This window comes from Carassius auratus, chromosome 18, assembly GCF_003368295.1.
Source record: "Carassius auratus strain Wakin chromosome 18, ASM336829v1, whole genome shotgun sequence".
Lineage (NCBI taxonomy): Eukaryota > Metazoa > Chordata > Actinopteri > Cypriniformes > Cyprinidae > Carassius > Carassius auratus.
Genome location: NC_039260.1, coordinates 12,076,255 through 12,096,548, shown reverse-complemented (window position 1 = coordinate 12,096,548; position 20,294 = coordinate 12,076,255). Strand labels below are relative to the sequence as shown.

The window sequence follows — 20,294 nt, the reverse complement described above, 5'->3', positions numbered from 1 at the left end:
AGATACCATTCATGTTCTTAGAACTAAATAGGTCTACATAAAATGTCCTTTATCTCCCAAAATTAAAGAAATTCATTTTAAATGTTTCAAGTGGATATAGCCATCCAATGAGTACTTAAAACTTAGATTTGGATTTGATTCTAATAAATGACATTGTGATGACATTGAAACTACTGATGGTCTGATACTCATGGCTGGCCTTACCCAAAGGTACATTACCTTGACAGCTTCACCTTAAAATACATTATCTATGGACTTGTAATGAACAATAACAAAGATGATTTTCTTGTCAGTAGCATCCTTATGCTGAGAAAGTTTTATATTCACAAATCTAGGTTCTTGAATGTAAAACCAGGCTTTTATGCATTTCATAATTAGTTTGTTTTGTATTCAAATGCCCTTAAAATGATGCAAAAGAAAAACGTAATATTTCTGTTTTCTATTATTATGGATTTTGATATGACTATAATAAAAAAAAAAAAAAAATGACAAAGTACGATAAACTTTCAAATGAAGCCTACCCGTTTGGTTTTAGCATGCCACGCAAGAACAAGAACCCCGCGATTACGTAATTGCGTCAAGACGCAAATAATCACATTATTTAAATGGTTCTTTGAAACTTGCTCACAGTGAACTTGCTGTATAAAATAAGTTGTTTCTCGGAAATGAGTGGGATTTCCACTCATGTAGCCTTTGCATGCAACAATTGTGGCAAACCGTGTTGCGTATTTAATCCAGCAGGTGGCAGCAATATAGTACGTCCCTTGAGATTGATGAACGTCAAACGCTTCTGACAGACGTGACCACGCCTCCACCGCGAGTTTGTGTCTGTTGTCAAGGAAGCGCGTCGATGGTTACCGACATGGCGCAACAGTTTCAGCTGTAGCAAGCGACGATAAAGACTTAATTTTGCCTGCTTTAATTAAATTACATTTCAAGATAGCATTCAGTCGGTTTTGATCCAGGTGAATTTCGTATCAAACTACTGGAAGTTATAAAGTCATAGGTAGTACGTTTTCTGCGCTGTCTGTTTGTATTTATTTACTAACTGGCTGGCCAGTCTTCATTTTGCTGTCATTCTTAAGTGCACCAATATTTTACCAGAGCAGATTAATTCTGGTCGTGCCAGCTAACGTTATGTTATTGCGCGGCCGTTCCAACATCAATAAGATGCAGCTTTTCTTGTTCGGATGAGAAGTGTGGTGTGTGGAGACCTGTCATCAGCTTGTCATCCTGATCTTCGGGATGCCAGTCCTGGAGGACACACTTTACTACTCGTATCCTTTTCCTTGCCGGAATTACCAGCGTCAAAGTTTTACTAGTGACATAAACTACTGTAGCTACTTTAGAAAAATATTTAGGCTGTATTTGTTTGTATAATGGACATAGCTAACTAATCACCAAGTATAGGGGTGGTACTATTCTGTGAAACATTATTAAAATTTAAATTAAAAAATTTAAAAAAGAAAGAAAGAACGAAATAAATAAGAAATCCACTTTATTGCAAAATGTGATGGCAAAGCTGAATTTTTAGTAGAAATCTTTCTAATAATTTGAAGCTCAATTATTGGTGCTCAATTAGTAATAATGGTTCTTATTATTACATAGAGTTTCTCATTAATATCTTATATATAATGTTGAAAAATGTGTGGAAACCTTTCATATATATATATATATATATATATATATATATATATATATATATATATATATATATATATATATAATAAAAAAGAAATTCAGGATTCATTGATTAATAAACAGTTAATTTAAAGGCATTTATATTAAATTGTTTTTAAAAACATTATGACTTCTGGTTGATTTAATGCATATTTGCTGAATAAAAGTATTAATTTATTTTCTTCTTCTTTTTTTCTTTTTTTTTTTTGTATACATTGTACTTAACCCAAACTTTTCAATGGTAGTATATCCCAGTTTTACATTTAAATATTCAGAACATTGATAAAAATAAGAAATATTTTGCTGAGCACCAAATCAACATATTAGAATGATTTCAGAAAGCTTATGTGACTTTTTACTGTAAATGATAAAATAAATGCAGCATTGGCGAGCATGAGAGACTTCTTTTTAAAAAAAAAAACTTCATAATTAAAATACAAACTTCATACAAACTTTTGGCCACCATCTGTATATATTTATACAGGTTCTGTAAATTTGCCTATATATATATATATATATATATATATATATATATATATATATATATATGTGTGTGTGTGTGTGTGTGTGTGTGTGTGTGTGTGTGTGTGCTGTGCATATCATGAGATAAATGTTTTATCCTATGATAATAATACTTTCCTTGACATTCTATCACATTAGCAACATTAGATCAGATGTACATGAAGGTAATGAAGATGAAAGAGAAGTGTTGGTACAAGAACAGAGGTACTGTCGAACTCGGGCTCGCAAGCTTTCCCTGGAAACAAGACGCAGACGAAAGTAAGTGTATCAAAAACAAATCTGATTTTATATTTATTTCATTAATTTGTAGAAAAACTTTAAAAGCATTTATTCGTTTTTGCTTTTTTGTTGTTGTTGTTTATTTACTAACTTATTCATGTAGGTTGTAACCACTTTTAATCAACTTTTTGGTTTCACTATCCAAATTAATTTTTTTATATACAAATATGTAATCTCTCCCTACTCTTAATTTAAAATTATGGAAACATTTGTGAGCCAATAGTCAATAATAAATCTTTTCCTACATTTCAGGCGAAAATGTAATTAAATTCTTCACTGAGCAACAATGAAAACACAAACTGAATAGATCATTTAATGTTTATGGTTGGACAAATCGTTGTTCTTTGCTGTCCATCCAAATGATACATTTATAAGCATGTCAACATTTATTTCCTTAAACATTTAATACATTGCAGCGTGGATATTAAACTCCACAGTTCTAGGCATTCAGTCTCTGGGGACTTGTTATTAGATGAGCTGGCAATAACAAGAAAAAAACTAGCGTCAGCATATTCACCAAGGAGGCAACTACGCTAAAAGACTGTCGGGTGAGTGTCCCAGAGATCAGAAGCAGTGCACAGCTGCTGAGTCTAGTGTTGACAGTGAGTGTCAGATATACTAAGAACTGTCTCCATGTAGTTAATGACTCAGTCTGGGTTTTTGACCTGGTCAGTCTCTGTGCACACTGAAAGTGAAGCTACCCTACAGGGCACAGATACTGTTATACAATCCTTTATTTGTCAGCCAGGATTTACTAGCTCGAAATAGAAGCTCTAATCAGCAAGAGCAAAGGCAAAGACATGACTTTATAAAAGGCAGTGATGGTGAAGAAGAGGAGTGCGTCCCCCGCTGAGTTCAGAGAAAGCTGGGACACAGATCCGGAGCTATTTTTGTGCTGATTTAAGAATTCCAGAAACATATCGAGTATATTACAGAATTTCATGACTATGTGCAAGAGCGTCAATGACAGGACGTTCCTTTTTGTCTTTATTCAGAAATAAATAAACAATGCAAATTTCATGCATGCAGTGTGAAAACACTTCCATAATGTGCATGCTTTTCCTTTATGTATTAATGCAAGGTTAGTTCAAGTTGCTACTATGGTAAATGATTTTGCATCAGTTTAGTTGCAGTTCTAACTGACAGCTCAGGCATGCACCGGTTTCTGTGCCATTAACAAATGAATTTAGCTGAAATGCATCTGTTACAGAAGTCTCGGGTTTCTGTTGACCCTGGAAAGTAAACGTCTGAGATAACGCCAGCTTGTGCAATGAGCTGATATTGCAAATTAGATTAAAGTCTCATTTCCATTTTAAGTCAAGTGGTGCATTTGATATGCTGCACACACAGTTGCCAAACATCTCATCCATCCATCTTAAAAAGAATGAATTATATCTTTAGGAGGACACAGGGTGTGCAAAGCATTGTCTATCTGTCAAAGGTCACAAGTTTTTTTTTTTGTACTGTCTGATTGTCTCTCTAGGGCTCTAGAGGAGAGAAGGAAACAGTGGGATGTTCAGGAGCAGAGACTGAGGGAGAACATTCTACAGCAGCGCCATCAGAGGGTCCAGGATGCAACAGAGAACTTCCAAAGAGCTCATCTCCCTCCTTCCCAGAGAAAAAGACCAGGTAAGTTCAGCAAAACAGCCTAATCCATGTGTCTACATGCTCTCTTTATCTCTTGAACTGTATGTTAGGGGCTATTATTAGGTCAGTATGTGATGTAAACACCTCATCCTCCATTTAAATAAAGCAATTTGTGTCCTTCAGCAGCCTTTAAGAGAAGAACACTCAACCTTGATGAAGCACTTCATCATATTCAGAGCAGTCCGCACTTATACACTCAACAATCTCCATTTCTGGCAAGTGGCTTCACCATTAGCAGGTATGACATCATTGCCATGGCAAAATATTGTTGGTTGAAGATACATAACATTGGAACTTGAACTAATGAAGTGCATCTAAAAAAATATTTAATATCAAATATTAAAACATAATTTCAGGTATTTTTACAATTAGTAGAAAATTTAATATCATACTTACGTATAAATAAATGGTTTGTGTCGTTTTGAAATGTTCAAATCATGTTATGTAATATGTTCTATATAATGTTTTTTCATCTTATTAATTAAAGTCACTTCTTTAATGGAAATGTAGATACTTTTTTATTGTCTTTTTTACTTTTAATAACATTTTTAAAAACATTACTTTTGGAGTTCTATACAATATTCAGACACAGTATTAGGGAAGCCAGATTAATCATTTAAAAAGAAAACTAAAAACTTAAATTTGCTTATATCAGCTTTTAATTACAATGACGTTTCCGAAGCATTCCATGCATTGTCTTTTCTTTTTATATTTTAATTTAAAGAAATTGTATGCATTTTCTTGATAGTAATTTTCATCTTTAGTTGTATGTTACATTAATTCAGGTAATTATGGCTTTATGCTGTTGCAATGTTTTTAGCATTGAACACACTTTGGGCTGCATCTCTTGTATAAAAGCTGCTGTATAAATGTATATTCATTAGTACAGTACTATGTACTATGGTTGCATTGAATCCTGTTTATTTCAGGAGCTGCACTCCCTCCCCAAAGCCTTCAGGGGGCGCCCGTCACCTACATGCCTTATCTGCAGCTGAGGCCTATGCCAAACTTCTGCAGGAGAAGAGTCTGAGTAACTTCAAGAACAACCAGCTGCTCTTCCTCAGTGAGCAACAGGAGACCCAGGCCGCTCTGAAAGAAAAAGAGCAGGCCGATCTACAGGTTAATGTGCTTACTCATAAAACGAAATGCCTAGTTAAACTATACCTGATGGTATTCAATTAAAAACGTTTTCTATAATAAAATGTTACTGATGAGTTTAGTCCGTCATCTGGAAGTTTATGTAATGCCGAGTTGAAGGTTTTGTTTGTTTACAGTTACAAGATTGTAACTGTGATCAACTTCCTTGTACAAGTGACAGTTCACCGTGATTCACTAACGCCGTTATTGTGTGTGTTGAAAGGCCTGTTGTCAGATTTGCTTAAGGAGTGTGTGAAGGTTTTAAGATCCAATTTCAACTATTGGGGAAACAGAATGACATTGTAATTTTAGCCCAGGGCTCTTCCTGCCACAACGTGCCGCAGCATCTTCTGAACAAACAGAGGGGTTTTAAAGAGATGAGCTCAGTCTGTAGCTTTAATCACACAAACGCATATTAAAACCACAGATACACATCCCCTTTCTCTATACCTCAACCAAACATTCTTTCACTCTTGCACACTTAGTTATGTCCTCTTACACACACCAGCTGGAATGTTACCTGCACTGGCTTGTAGCCAACACATCATTTCATACAGTGAACTGTGAACAGAGCAGGATACAGAAGGTAATAACCCTATTTATAGGATAGGTTTTACGCTTAGGTATTCTTGGAAAAGTGTTCCATTCAGTGCACAAATGTAGTCAGAGTTATGGAATGCCCTTCATAGGAATGTCTGTCACCATCATGCTCTATCTGCCATTAGTTTTCCTTCTGGATATTTAGCATGCTATTATATATTATGATTTCACTTGTCTTATTTTGGTTTTTTTTTTTTTTTTTTTTTTTTTTGATTAAATAAATGCAGCCTTGGTTAGCATCTTCTTCTCCATCTAGACTTCTTTCAAATACATTAAACTATATCAATATCTTAATAATGTATATGTATATTGATCTGTTCTTTGATTCATTATAAAAAATGTACCTGAAACATTATAGAGTTAAAGATTAACTTCCTATGTTTTATTTTCCATCCCTCTGCAGCATGCATGCAACATGATCTCCAAAAACCACCCAATCTGCCAGTATTAGTGCATAAGTGCTCTAATGGGTTTTTTTTTTTAATATTGATTTTCAGGAGTATCTTGATACCCCAAATAGCGAGACAGAGAGTCTGTCTAGTCTGGACAGCTTAGAGAACGGAGACACTCAGAAGACCCATGACACTACACCGGTTTGTTGCTCCCACCAGAGCACCACCTGTACCCAGTCTTTCTACCTCCCTGTGGATCCCCCTAAACTCCAAGACCCCAAAAATCCTCCAACACCATTCAGACAGTCCAACAACCCATGTTCACCATCTCATCACTACACTTCCGTAGCAAAGAGTTTCCTGGAGGAGTTCTTAAATCAAACAAGCAAACTCAATCTCAACTCACCCTCACCAAAGAATCGTGAGTCAACAGAAGAAAACAGGAGTCTCTGGAATTGCACGCAAGAAAGATTTGTTAACTCAAAAGACCAATTGCAGACCTTCAACACCCATAATTGCCAAAAAGAACTGACTCAGCAGGACTTAGCTACTAATTCAGAACATATGACTCATGATAATGACAGAAACGCTCAAAGGAACATTTTGAAAGACAAAGGATCTGTGGTTGCCCACTGCAAAACACAAGCCGTGCCAGATACCACACCCTTGGAATCCTCAAGTCTGACTAAAGACTTTAAGTCAGAATCCAAGCAGCAGACAAGAACCCTGGAGGAAAAAAATGCTAAACATTTATCAGAAACACAGACAGCTCTTCCAGCCGGCAAATGCAAACACAGCAACAGTTCGTTCGAAGCCTTTTCGTGCTCCTCTGCCCATCTTAGCATAACGTATCGGACTGACACAAGATCCCCCAACATACAACCAATAGAAGAACTGAGTTCTTCACATTCACATCAATGCAAACCAGATGTATATGCTGCCACAGGGCTCAAGATAGAATCCAAACCGCAGAGCATGGAGGAGAGTATAACCATAGATCCTAAAAATGAAACGGATGTCACCAAACTGGAAAAAGCTGGAATGCTGAATTCTTCTAAAAGCACGGAGGAACCAAACAGAACATCTGCAGACCCCTTGACCCATTCTCCCCCTAACAACAATGTCAGATTCTTGAAAGGGATCCTTAAAAACCATTTAAAATCCAAATCAGGCAATGTCAAATTCACTTATACTCCTGGCCATTTGCTTTTCACTAAAGAAGTGGCTATATTAATCCGGGACAGTGTAGAGCTGGCCAGGACAAAACTCAATGAGCCAGAGCAGAATAAGGCAGTTAAGAAGAAACTACGCTGGTTTGATGAGGTAGATGGAGTTGAGGGGGTGGACAGAGTGTTTAGAGACCCCGGCAGGCATGCTAACCTGCCTCAACCTACACATAAACAGCTCTCTGTAGGTCACTCGGACCATGTGAATTTCACAGGGGTATCAAAGAACATCTCCAATAAGACCTCTGCTGTCACCGCTGGGCCCCAATCCACTAGACGGGCCTGGGCAGATGTAGGGCCCCAAGAAAGCCGTACACAGGAGCCTACCTCTCAAAGAAGAGCCTTCTGTACTGAGGGCCCACGGACTCCCCGGAGAGCGCGCTCAGCCAGAGTCGGCTCGTGTCCCGTTACCTCCCGGGCCAGGAAGGGCACTATCATCAGACCGCAATCTGCCAGGGAAGCGCAACATGTGGCCAAGAATCAGGGGAAGATTTTGGTGCCTCGTCCCCCTCCAAAACCTGAAGCTGTGGAGTGTAACCTAGCTGAGGGTCCCGTGTACATCTCAAAGGCATCGTGCATTGACGATGGTGTACAGAGCAGACCGGATCTGCAGGATCTGGCCTTTTGCAAAGACACTCCAGATAGCCAGGCAATAGTTAATCGACCTACCCTCAGAATAGATGCTATCTGTTCTCCAGTGCCACCCTACTGTACCTTCTCCCATGAGACCCTCTCCCCTCCAGATGCCCCTGCAGACAATGCCAGGCGCAGGTGTGGAGAGAGCGGGATATGTTTGGACCGGACTCCAACAGATGAGGAGATTTCACTGCTCTGGCATGGAGTCCGAAGTGCTCTCGCCAGTAAAGACGGTAAAGAAAATCCCAAACTCTGTATTTCTGTCCAAACACATTTGTAAAATGATTCACCTGAGTGAGTTTAAAATCCCACTACACATTGGTGTATAAAATGTTAAGCCTGACATGGGAAATATTCTGAGGGTACATTCTTATTTTTTTATTTTTTTGTGGTCAATAAATTATAGTAAAAGCCTGATTTATATCAGGGTTTTATTATAATTTGTTGATCAAAAAATATGTTTTATTAAATTACTGATTTCAATATTTTTTAATAAAGGAACTTTTTGTGGTAGACAAAAATAATAAACTAAACAGAATTCCAAAAATCATTCCAATGTAAATATGTCCACAGATATTTTTTATAATATATATAATATAAGTCGCACTGGACTATAAGTCACATTTATTTAGAACCAAGAACCAAGAGAAAACATTACCGTCTACAGCCACGAGAGGGCGCTCTCTGTTTTCAGTGTAGGCTACAGGAGCAATGAGCAGCATAGAGCGCCCTCTCTTGGCTATAGACGGTAATGTTTTCTCTTGGTTCATTTCTCTTAGTTCATTTATCTTGGTTCATGTCAAATTAATTTTGATAAATTTGGAAACTGCATACAAACACACTGCATACAAGCATAAAGACAGTTTTTCTATAAATAATGTATGAAATATTAAATATGCATTGATAGATTGTATACAAAAAAAAAAAATTGTGTTGATCATTTGGTAACACTTTAGTACAGGGACCAGTTCTCACTATTCTCATCTAGTTGCTTATAAGCATTAACATATTGATTTATTATTAATTATAAAGCACATATTCTGCATGACCATTTCTAAATCCTTAAATCTACCCAATACCTGAACTACCTTACTAAATATTAATAAGCAGAAATTTAGGAATTTATTGAGGCAAAAGTCAGTGGTTTGTTAATAGCAAGAGTTGGACTTTAAAATAAAGTGTGTCTGATGTTCATGGATTAGAGACTTGTGTTGTTATTGATAATTATGTTGTAATTGTGTCACATTGTGCAGCATTTTCTATTACAGTGTGTATATTCGTCGAATGAACTTGAAAGTCCTTGAAAGTACTTCAAAAATACTTGTTGCACCATTTTTAAACAAGTCTATACTACATTTACATTTACTTTTATTCATTTAGCAGACACTTTTATCCAAAGCGACTTACAGATGAGTTACAAAAGTTATTTACTTGCCTATTTCTGTATTTTTCCAATCTGCCTTACGTCTGTCAAATGTTGGGAATGATTGTTAATTTTCTTTGGCCCTCTGCACAGCACTGCACCACTTGGGATTACTACTCTGTTGAAATGGATCCATTTAATGATGGACTGTTGTTACTCAGGGGTCAAGTATTTTTTTATTACATCAGGAAACCTCTACATTTTGAGGACAGAGACCTCGAGAACAGGATAACTGACTTTCATGCACTGGGAAATTTTAATATAACTGTCTTACGTCGTCTTCTTTTGTCTTTTTGTTTTTTTCTTTTTGACTTACTGTAGGTGACCCTCAAAGTTTTCTTGCTCACAATGGCCCGTTGTCTTCTTCGCCTCAAGCCTGTGCCAGTCTGTCCCATGTCACTATCAATGGTGATAGTCTGGTCAGTGGTGTCAAAGGAGCCTCAAAAATGGGTGGATTTTTCTTGTCTTCCTCTAACAGTAAGAGTCTATAGTTTTATGTAATTAATGATGTCAAACAGGCTCTTATAATACATTTAAGACTTTAATGCTAGAGCTTAGATGTGAGCCCATACAGCAAGACATCATTTTTCTGATATTCATGGTAATTGGGTCAGTTACCAAAGGCGAAGTGATTTCTAATCACTGAAATGTGTTGCTTTGATATAACTGTACTTTTTTTAATCAGAGTTTCTTCTGTAAACCAGTGAGAAGTCCAATAAGGAGACAGGCTATGGAGAGTAATATGGTGAAGAGCCGAGTTTCAATGGAAAACAGCAGGAACCAAACTGCAAGAACAACACAGAGAAAGCCTAGTTTTCCTTATCAGGTAAACATGCACAATTCTAAAGATACTGTCCTAGAAAGCAAAGAAAACTACTAGAGTTGACTTACAACTGGTTTATTTTGCAAGGATGTATTCATAGCATCTAGTTCAGAGTGCTGTGCACAAAAAATGCCCATAGGTGTCTTTGAGCTGACAAAGATATCTATATTGTTTTGATACATTTAAATAAATAAATACAAATAAACATAATTAAATCAGCCCCTTGGAAGTTTGCTTACCAATTATCTGATGTGTAGTAAAAATAAAAACAGTAACGTTAAGGATATACTTGCAAAGTGTATGTTAATGTTATGTTGCTTTGGCTTTTTAACATTTTGGAATAAGTGTTCATTAACTGTTGACTTTGGGTTTAACAGGTCACTGTGCCAAGTCCTCTATATCCAAATAAAAATGGTCATGCAGCTGACAGTGAAGGTAATGTATCATGTAAATCAATATCTGTTATCCTATTATGTAGATATATGAGGCTGCAGATTTTCAACAGGGCAAGAGCAAAGCATTTTTAAAATGTAAATCTTTTATTCTCATGTACAAACATACATTAATCATGTAAGGTTCAGCATGTTTTTTTTTTTAATTGCACAACCAAAATAATTTTTATACAAGAAACTATAATTTTTCCAAATATTGTCATTATTTACATTTCAGTCCCAGGTACTGTTATTCTTTTTCTTTCTCCATACAATATCATAAAATTAGTCTGACAGGGAGGGAAGGATTATCAGTGAATTGTATTCTGTTTTGCCCAAAGTTATAATATAGTTTAAGAAAACTTGGAATATGCACAAGATGGACTTAGATTGGACTAAGATACTTTGTGTGTGTGTGTGTGTGTGTTTATGTTTGGCAATCCCATAAATATGAACATGAGAAAAAAATCTTGATTTCATTTACTTTTTTTTTTTTTTTACAAAGTTACACTACCAGTACACCAGAGTCATTAAGAGTTTTAACTCTCTTCCATAATACTGGAGAAATATAATATTGTGAAGTACTTTAAGTCGTTATTTATTGCTGAGAGGGCAAAGTTAATGTATTACGGTGGAAACTCTGATCATTTTTTTTTTTAAGAATTCTTTAATTAATAGAAAGTTCAAAAGAACAGTATTTATTTGAAATATAAATCTTTTATAAAATATATGTTTTAATGTCACTTTTGATAAATTATTTGTTTAAAGGGGTCATATGAGACTTTTTTAAAGATCATAATTTTGTTTATTTGGTGTAACAGAATATGCTGACATGCTTTAATGTTCAAAAAACATTATTTTTCAAATACTTTACATTATTGTAGGTCCTCTGTGCCCCGCCTCTCTCAAACTCTTCGTTTTCTACAAAGCATACTTGCCAACCTTGAGACCTCAGATTTAGGGAGATATTCAAAGGGGGGGCTCATATATAATCACACACACAAACAAACGTAAAGAAGAATATAATTAATTTATTTGTACATAATTTATACATACATATTATGTACAATAACAATTAAATCCGTTCGGCCACCGTGTTCAATGGAGAAGTCTGATCTAGAAAATTTGCAGGCAGCATATCCCTTCCCCTTCGAGCTGTCCTGGATGAATGTGAATTCTTTTTTCCATTCAGTTAGGAATTTGTAGTCATATTTTCTCTTTTTATTCGCCATGTCTCTTCTTTCTTCCTTTTCCCCTTCTTCTTCTGCTTCTTTTTCCGTTCTGAATTTGCCGCGCTTGACTTCGAGGTGAGTCTCGAATAACTTCTTTAGGGGCCGTTCACATATCGTGTCCAAAAATGCGTGGATGCGCGTGGAAAAAACGGCGCCCATACCGCACACCTACATAGGAAATAATGAACTTGAGCGCGCAAAAGACGCGATATGTGAACGGCCCCTTATTATTGTTCGGTCTGAAACTGCGCCCAGTGACGGATGGTGTAGCAATATTGTTGTTCCTGTGGAAATCGGGAGAAATTCGGGAGAAAGGTCGGCCCAGGAGATTTTCGGGAGGGGCTTTGAAATTCGGGAGTCTCCCGGAAAAATCGGGAGGGTTGGCATGTATGCTACAAAGTCCTTCCTGACAAGCGCAGTCTGCTCTGATTGGCCAGCTGACCCAGTAAATTTTGATTGGCTGCAATTCAGATGATTTTACCGACTCTGACCTGTGAGTCTCGTTCTGGGCAATGAACAAATCTTTTTTTCGAGTCGCATTCATTTCGTTAATTGTATCAAATATAATTAAAATCTTTATGTTACATCAGTAACATGTCTACACTAACTGCAGTAACTGAAATCAAACCTTTGTTCTTTGCTTAAACACTTGGCGGCATTACGCAATATTTCCACATAGTGACATAGAGGGGCGTGGGGGCGTGTTTGAATGAGTCATTTTAGCGGGGCGTGGCAGAGCCTTAACTTCGATAAAGAATATCTCTTTGGATTTTAGACTTTGAGCTGACAAGGACAAAGACACTTTAGTCTTTGCATCTTTACAGATCTTATTTATGCACCAAGAGCTTGTTACACTCGAAAGAGAAAGGAAAAATTGAAATTGCATCATATGACAAGGGGAAATTTTTGCGTAATGCCATGCAAATGGTCACGCACAGAAAGAAGGCGTGGTTTCAGTAACTGCAGTTAGTGTTGAAGCAGTCATGTCAGGGAGATGCTGTGTGTTTCTAGGTGAAAGCAAAAGCACTTTATTTGGCTTTCTGAAAGTAGATGCATTTAGGAATCTTTAAGATTACTTAAAGCTGTCTTAACCATCCATGGCTTGTGTACTGCAAACACAAACAAGCTTCATCACTGTTTGTCACGCGACTCTGTTCCCCTTTCAGGTTTGAACTGATGATAAATCTAAGTACATTAGTAACTGTCTTTACATTTATTTTGAAAGATGAAGCTCACGATTATGGAAAGGGGTGTTACATTTCCAACGAGTGCTTGCGGTGTTCGTCCAATCACAATGCACTGGGTCAGCTGGCCAATCAGAGCAGACTGCGCTTGTCGGAAGGAGGGACTTTGTAGAAAACGACGCATTTCAGAGAGGCGGCGCATAGAGGACCTACAATAATGTACAGAATTTGAAAAAAAAATGTGTTTTTTGAACATTAAAGCATGTCAACAAATATACACAATCATGTGACCCCTTAAAAAACTTAATTTTGACATGGTAGTGTGTGTGTTTTAAAAAACACTGCTATAAGAAGCCAAATTTTTTAACACCCGTGACTTAATGCATCACAACATTGCTTTATCCCCCCACTGTTACAGGCCCAGAGGTGTCAGATGGTGCTCAAGAAGTAGAGGACTGTGCTCAGACCCATAAGATCTCCAACTGTCCGATTGGAACATTGAGCCAGAGAATACAGTCGCTCAGTGTCAGTGCTGTGTCAAAAGAGGAGCAGAAGATCCTGCAGTCACTCGAGAGACTCAATCAACGGCTGCAATGTCAGTTTCATTGTAAAATCACACAATCAAAACTTATATGTTTATCACAGATTATGAGGAAAGCAGTACCTTTTCATTTTGCCCTATGTGTGTTTTTCTTGTTTTAATCTTTGCAAAATATCAACAGCTGTGTTCCTGATCACTTCCACTTGATTTAACAGATGTGCAAGATACAGCTGGTGGCAACCCAGCAGTGAGGGGCATCTTTACTTTGGGTCCTGCATTAGTGAGTATTGTGTTCAGAGGAAGTGATCTGTTCCCTTGAACTAATGTGACCTGCTCACAGCTCTGTCCCCTCTTTCTGTCTTCTCATCCTTGAAGAACCAGACCGGTGAGACTGTAGGAGTCACCGTGCGTAGGCGAGGAGCCTCTGCTGATAATCGCACCCGAACTCAACAGCGTTACTGACTACACCTCCCATGATCCACCACTCCCTCAAGCACCCTCTCTCAAATGCACTTAGCAAATCTTCAAACCTTATGATTATATGCTGTATTTTGCTTAGATATACTCTAATACTTTATCCGAGTGGTATTTAATTGTTTTTTTAAAGGCATAGTTCACCCAAAAATGAACATTTGCTGAAAATATACTCACTCCCTGGCTATCCAAAATGTAAATTTATATATATATATATATATTTCATTTGGACAGATTTGGAGAAACTTAGCATTGCATAACTTGCAGCTCACAAATAAATCCTCTACAGTAAATGGGTGCCGTCAGAATGAGAGTTCAAACAGCTGAAGAAATCATCTCCAGTCCATCATTTAACATCTTGTGAAGTGGAGAGCAGTGTATTTGTAATTAACAAATCTATCATTAAGACATTTTAACTTCAAATATCCATTAATCCATACTATTTTTTTTTTCCAGTGAAAAGTTGTCTCTTCTGAATCAGGAGATAAATATGCACAGATCCAGCAGAGTTTATGAGCTAAAACAGTCCTAAACAGTTCTACAAAAATTTTTTTTAAGTTTTTACTGGAGGAAGCACTACTATAGATTTTGGAGGCAACAGTTTATGGATTTGTTTCTTACAAACAGCCAGCTTTTCACATAGGATGAAAATAGATTGACTAGAGTGTTGTGGAATAATGTGAAAAAAGCCATTCATTCTAACAGCACCCATTCACTGCAGAAGGAAAATACGCAATACTTAATGTTCGTGTAATAAAACATTAAAAAAAGAAACATTTGAAAGAAAATGTATTTTATGTTCATGTGTTGTTTGCCTTCTAATTAGTTGGTATTTATTTTTCTAAATATATTTTCATAAGAATTGTATGTATGCATACTGGTATTTTTATTCTAAACAATCTTGACTCTTGGAGAAAAATAAATTAATTTGAGAAAGAAAAAAAAAGTTTTGTTTTGCTTTGCTTTCTTAGTGCCAAGACAGGATAAAGGGCTTTTTGTGTAACTTGACCTCAGTCAAGTGTCAGTTAAGCATAAAATAGATACGGATTGACATTGTATGTGTGGCATAATCATGACAGGTTTTTCTGGGTGTGTATTTTACGTTTGTATGTGTGTGCCTGTGACCTGTGTAAGTGATGTTTTGTGTTTGCGTGTGTGTAATCAGTGTATAGATGCATGGGAAAGCTTATCTAGGTGTGTGACAGTGACGTTTGAGTGACTATTAATTACTGCAGTGCATTAGAGACTCGCCACACAGGCTTTGCAGGATAACGAAGTCAGAATCCTGATGCTCTTGTGTCATTACCACCCTATAACTGTCATCATGTCATGTAACCCCTCTGTACAAAGCTGTCATTCTTTTTACAAAGCGTACTATTCTGAGCAATCAATTGCTACATCAAGGAAGGATACATTTTCAGTTTGCTACAAGTTTGCTTTTTGATTATTATTGCAGAATCTTGCATATATATTTGTATTTCCTTTATAAGACTTTTTTAAAAATGTATTTGTTATAAGTCTCCTATTCTAACAGTAAAAATATCGAAAAGTACAGTAAAAGTAGCATTTCAGATTTTTCGATTTTTACTACAATTTTTACCTGTTTTTCATGCTCTCTATTTTCAAAAATCTTCTATTTTATGTCTTTTTCATTTTATGTTTATATTTGACATAGTTGTTATTTTCACTTCCATTTTCTTTCTTTCTATTTCTATAAATTCTATTTTCTATCTTTTCAAAAATTTAAATTTTTATTTATTCCTGTGATGGAAAAGCTGATTTTTTTTTTCAGTCTTCAGTGCTGCATGATCCTTGAGAAATCATTCTTATATGATGATTTGCTGCTCAAAACATATTTATTTTTTGTGCATTTTTTAATGAATCTGTGATGAATAGAAAAGAAAAAGAACAGCATTTATTTGAAATAATAATAAATAAATAAACTTTATTAACATCATAAATGTCTTTACTTGCACTTTTTATCATATTTGCATGCATGTCAAACAGAATTAATCAGTAAGATTAATTTTTTTCTAAAATAAAAAGACAAAAACTTTTAGTATAGATTGGAAGGGTTTTTTTTTTGTTGTTGTTGTTGTTGTTTTTTGTAACAGCCACTACTGTGGTTAAATGAAACATAAAAATTCATTCTCTCTAAACCAATGCAATTATTTATTGTATTTTGTAAATATCCTTAGAGAAAAAGTATAGCAATTTGCTAAATCACTAAGCACACAGTTTGGAATTTTTCATGATAAAATTATTAAATTAGGAAATGATTGTCCAGAGGAGAGCTCTCTTGAATTAATCTGGTTTCACCCGCCCCAACGTCTCATTTTTGCCATCTGAATTAAGTTGAGTTCCTTTGGCTTTATGGTTTAAACTATCTTTCTGACCAATATATCAGTTCATAATCCATAATAACACTTCTTCCATTAAAAAATCCTCACATCAAAATCCACCAACATATTTGTTTAGATCTGTTTTACACTCCTTATAAACGGTGTTTGAACTGTGCATATTACTCTCTTGATTCAGACAACAACCTTTTTTATTTATTACGAACATGTTGCTTTTCACTTCACAAGATGTGTGAATGACCTGTGCAGCCCTTCACTGCAGAGGATCCACTGATGAGCAAGTGATGAAATGCTACATTTCTCCACATCTGTTCCAATGAAGAAACTCATTTTATGAGATACATCGCTCATATTATTATTATTATTATTACTGTTTTCTAAAGGTAGAGTGCTGATGTGGACATCTGTACAGTTTGCTATTCTTCGGCATGGCTATACTGCAGTTATCTCATAATCCCCAGCCTACTATGTCTGTGATTGTTTAATTGCAATGTATTGTTGCATAACATGAAAATCTGTCAAGAGCTGACTGACAAGGAAATTGCCATGCCCTTTCTTTTGTATGTATTCACTTCATACAAACGTGAAAAACTGATCTCAGAATGATAATGGAGCTCAAATGTGGTCGAGCAGCACCTCCAGATTACATTTAGGGTCAAGATACTGTAAATGTTTGCCCCGAAAACCAAGTATCAACCCAAAGTCAGTCATGTCCTAAGTCATTTTAGGATTTTTAGTAATGAAACACACCCAAAATAATCAATTGTTTTGTTTTTAATTTACTCATTTCTGGTAGTCTCTTTTTTTATGATGTAGTTAATGATGACCCATTATTCATTTTATGGAACAAAAACAACAGTGAAAAAGAGCACAACATATAGTCATGTGAAGATAATGAAATAAACGCTTCCATGTCTCTGCCCTTATTAAAAACATGTTATATGAGTGGGAACATTTTTTTGTATATAAAGTGGAAACATAAAATCCGTCAGCAAAGGAAAGCCTCCCCCTGTCAAGTGGAAAGAGAAATTTAGGTGAGAAACTGCCCTTTAGACACTACAGTACAGACACACAATGAGACGAAAACCTGTTCAGCAAGTGTGTTCTTGCAATACATTTCAATTTGTCACATTTCAAAGATGGAAGGCACTCTCTGCCAAATTCTTCAAAGGTGCAGGGACCTCCTCCACCCGCTGCAACAAGCCAAGGCAAGCTGACCAAAGAAGAGACTGCACCCTTCCCAGAAAGACCTGACAGAACGAACGTGGGCGAATCTTAAACCACACAGAGCTAAATTAATCAGGGTGTTTTTCTTTCTCTTTTGCATGAGCATTGTTATCATGTAAGCCTGCTATCTAAGTTAATAACTGAATTGGAAATTTGACTGTGATTAGCGTAGCATACTTACCAGTGTTCTGTCGAAGAAAACCGAAAGCTGGGGTTCCTCCAAAAAAGTCACATTTGTTACCGATGCTCGAGTAGAATTGCTTTCTTATTTTATAAATGATAAAGGCACACTTATTACCTCTTTAAATGTGCATGATGGATGGATTTTAAATACAAGGTCGATTGCAAACTTTTCAAAAATAAATAGCTAAATTTGCAAAAATGTTCAAATGTAAAAATACTTGAAATTATAAGTTCACACTTCTGTTTAGATTATACATTCCTTAATGTTCTAGTTTTAATATTTTGTAGAGTCACCTTTTCCATCGATAGCAGGTTCAGTCTTTTACAATAACTTCGCAGGCAGGTTCAGATTAGTAGTGTTTGTTCATCAGAATATTCAGATCAACATGACTAAGCAAAGACATGAGCCTCTTTTAGGTCATTTACTAGCAAGCTTCAGTTTTTGCTGACAGAAAGAGATTGTCTTGCAGTATTTCCTCATATTTTGCACCATCCATTTCTACCTGTTTACAGCTAGAGGCTCAGACCCTGCCAAGCACCACAGCAGAGACCTGCTGGTTTGAGTGAGTGCCACAGAACGGCGAGCTCCACCATTGCTCATTCTGAACACAAAATCACATTTTTATTCATATTTTTTTTAGCTTTTCAGGTGTGCTTCCATGGTCATTTTTGCTTAATGGCTTCTACTGTGCAGCCTTACAAGCCAGTTTTGTGTAGAACATTTTAGTGTACACTCCTTTATTTTCATCAAAATGATCATCATTCATTATTTGACGGCCAACCGTTGTAATGTTGCTTTTTTTTTTTTTTTGGGTGGCTCCATTTAGCTTCCATTTCCTGAAGCTACGCTCAAACCCTATTTGTAACCTTTTCAAGTTAAGTCACCTTTAAACAATACAGACTGTCTCCATGCAGCTTCACAACAGGAAGTTAACAGAAATCAGTGATGAAAACTATAAAGCAAATACAAGACACATTCATATTCTGCTGTGAAGCAGTTCTAACCAGTGTTGATGTGGCAAAAGTCATCAAATTTAACATAACAATGATGATTAAGCAATAAAGCAGTTCTATAGATGACAGTGTCATCATTCAGATCAATTAGGTTAAAGTTTTGTTTTCCCCTGATAGTGTCAGTGCCGTAAAACGAACAATATTACAGAATTTAAAAAAAGCAATTTAAGTTCAAATGCTTTAATGATGGAATTATTTCTTATAAACATGCAGTTTCTTACTTAAATAAGACATGATTAACTTAGATTACTCATTGATTACTGTGATGTTTTATCAGCTGTTCGGACTCTCATTCTGACGGCACCCATTCACTGCAGAGTATTCACTGGTGAGCAAGTGACGTAATGCTAAATTGCTCCATATCTGTTCCGATGAAACATATTCTTTTAAATCTCGGATGTCCTGAGGGTGAGTACATTTTCATTCAATTTTTTGGGGGTGAACTATTTCTTTAAGGCTGGTAAAAGAGTGTCAGAGAGAAAATATTAAGTCATTTTATTTTTAAGACAACAGCTTTTTAATCAATCACAAAAACGATTAATCAATTAAGTTTCTAATGATTAGATCGTCTCATCTGTCATTGACCTATAGAGGGCGCACAAACGCTCCCATTTCCATTCGGATGAGGAATATGGAAGCTTTTCCACTAGCTTCATTATCCACATTATCACGGGGATTATTAACAATACAAATAAGATGTCTCATTTTAAAAGATGTAGGGTGTTACCCCATTTATGACAGGCGATCTAAAAGATGGGAGGATAATTTAAAAAACATTAACACTATATAGGCTATATATACATTTGTTTATTTATTTATTTATTTTTTGATGTAGGGCCTACTGTTTCACAATCCTAAACCACTGACAAATAATTCAATAACAATTGTCGCAGACTCAAAGACAATTGTCCTGTGCTCACCGATGTTGGGACATGTTGACTAAATGATGGCGTTACCCTCGGGACAGCTAAGTGGGTGGTCTGCCCCAGGGCTGGGCAGGGTAACCCCCAGAACAAACCTCAAATACTGCCTCGGTCATTTCAGGATAATTTAATACTCTTTAATGATCTTACACACACACACACACACACACACACACACACACAGGATAATCAAATTAAGGAATATTTTCATAGACAGCAATTTATTTTGAGTATCATATCAAGTCATATTACTGTTGCAAATACTGTGGTAAGATAAAAGAGACTTTAAGAATTTTGCACTGAAAACTTGATCAGAATTTCACATTGTGGAGGAAACCAGAGAGGATTTCGTATGAACAA

At 36.1% G+C, this 20,294-nt stretch overlaps 1 protein-coding gene across 3 annotated transcripts; it reads left to right on the top strand.

Annotated features, from left to right (window-relative positions):
* The first annotated feature begins 568 nt into the window (after positions 1-568).
* On the top strand, positions 569-14,413 carry LOC113118474 (centrosomal protein of 126 kDa-like). 3 transcript variants are annotated; one of them, XM_026287686.1, is made up of 12 exons: positions 569-1,277; positions 2,341-2,460; positions 3,965-4,110; positions 4,255-4,366; positions 5,058-5,247; positions 6,363-8,352; positions 9,864-10,019; positions 10,247-10,368; positions 10,743-10,800; positions 13,631-13,807; positions 13,969-14,033; positions 14,129-14,413. In XM_026287686.1, exons 1-12 carry the CDS (start codon positions 1,246-1,248, stop codon positions 14,213-14,215), a joined length of 3,255 nt encoding a protein of 1,084 aa, XP_026143471.1. In that variant the 5' UTR covers positions 569-1,245; the 3' UTR covers positions 14,216-14,413. The 3 variants fall into 3 exon arrangements, with proteins under 3 accessions (XP_026143471.1, XP_026143472.1, XP_026143470.1); XM_026287685.1 differs by having other exon boundaries at positions 571-1,277; positions 4,252-4,366; XM_026287687.1 differs by lacking the exon at positions 14,129-14,413 and having other exon boundaries at positions 4,252-4,366; positions 13,935-14,015.
* Positions 14,414-20,294: the final 5,881 nt, after the last annotated feature.

Excerpts from the sequence above, each read along its gene's own strand:
- LOC113118474 (XM_026287685.1), top strand. The coding sequence starts at position 1,246 with ATGCCAGTCCTGGAGGACACACTTTACTACTC. Across the intron at positions 5,248-6,362 it reads AAGAGCAGGCCGATCTACAG|GAGTATCTTGATACCCCAAA; the intron begins GTTAATGTGCTT and ends ATTGATTTTCAG. Across the intron at positions 10,020-10,246 it reads TTTCTTGTCTTCCTCTAACA|TGAGAAGTCCAATAAGGAGA; the intron begins GTAAGAGTCTAT and ends TCTGTAAACCAG.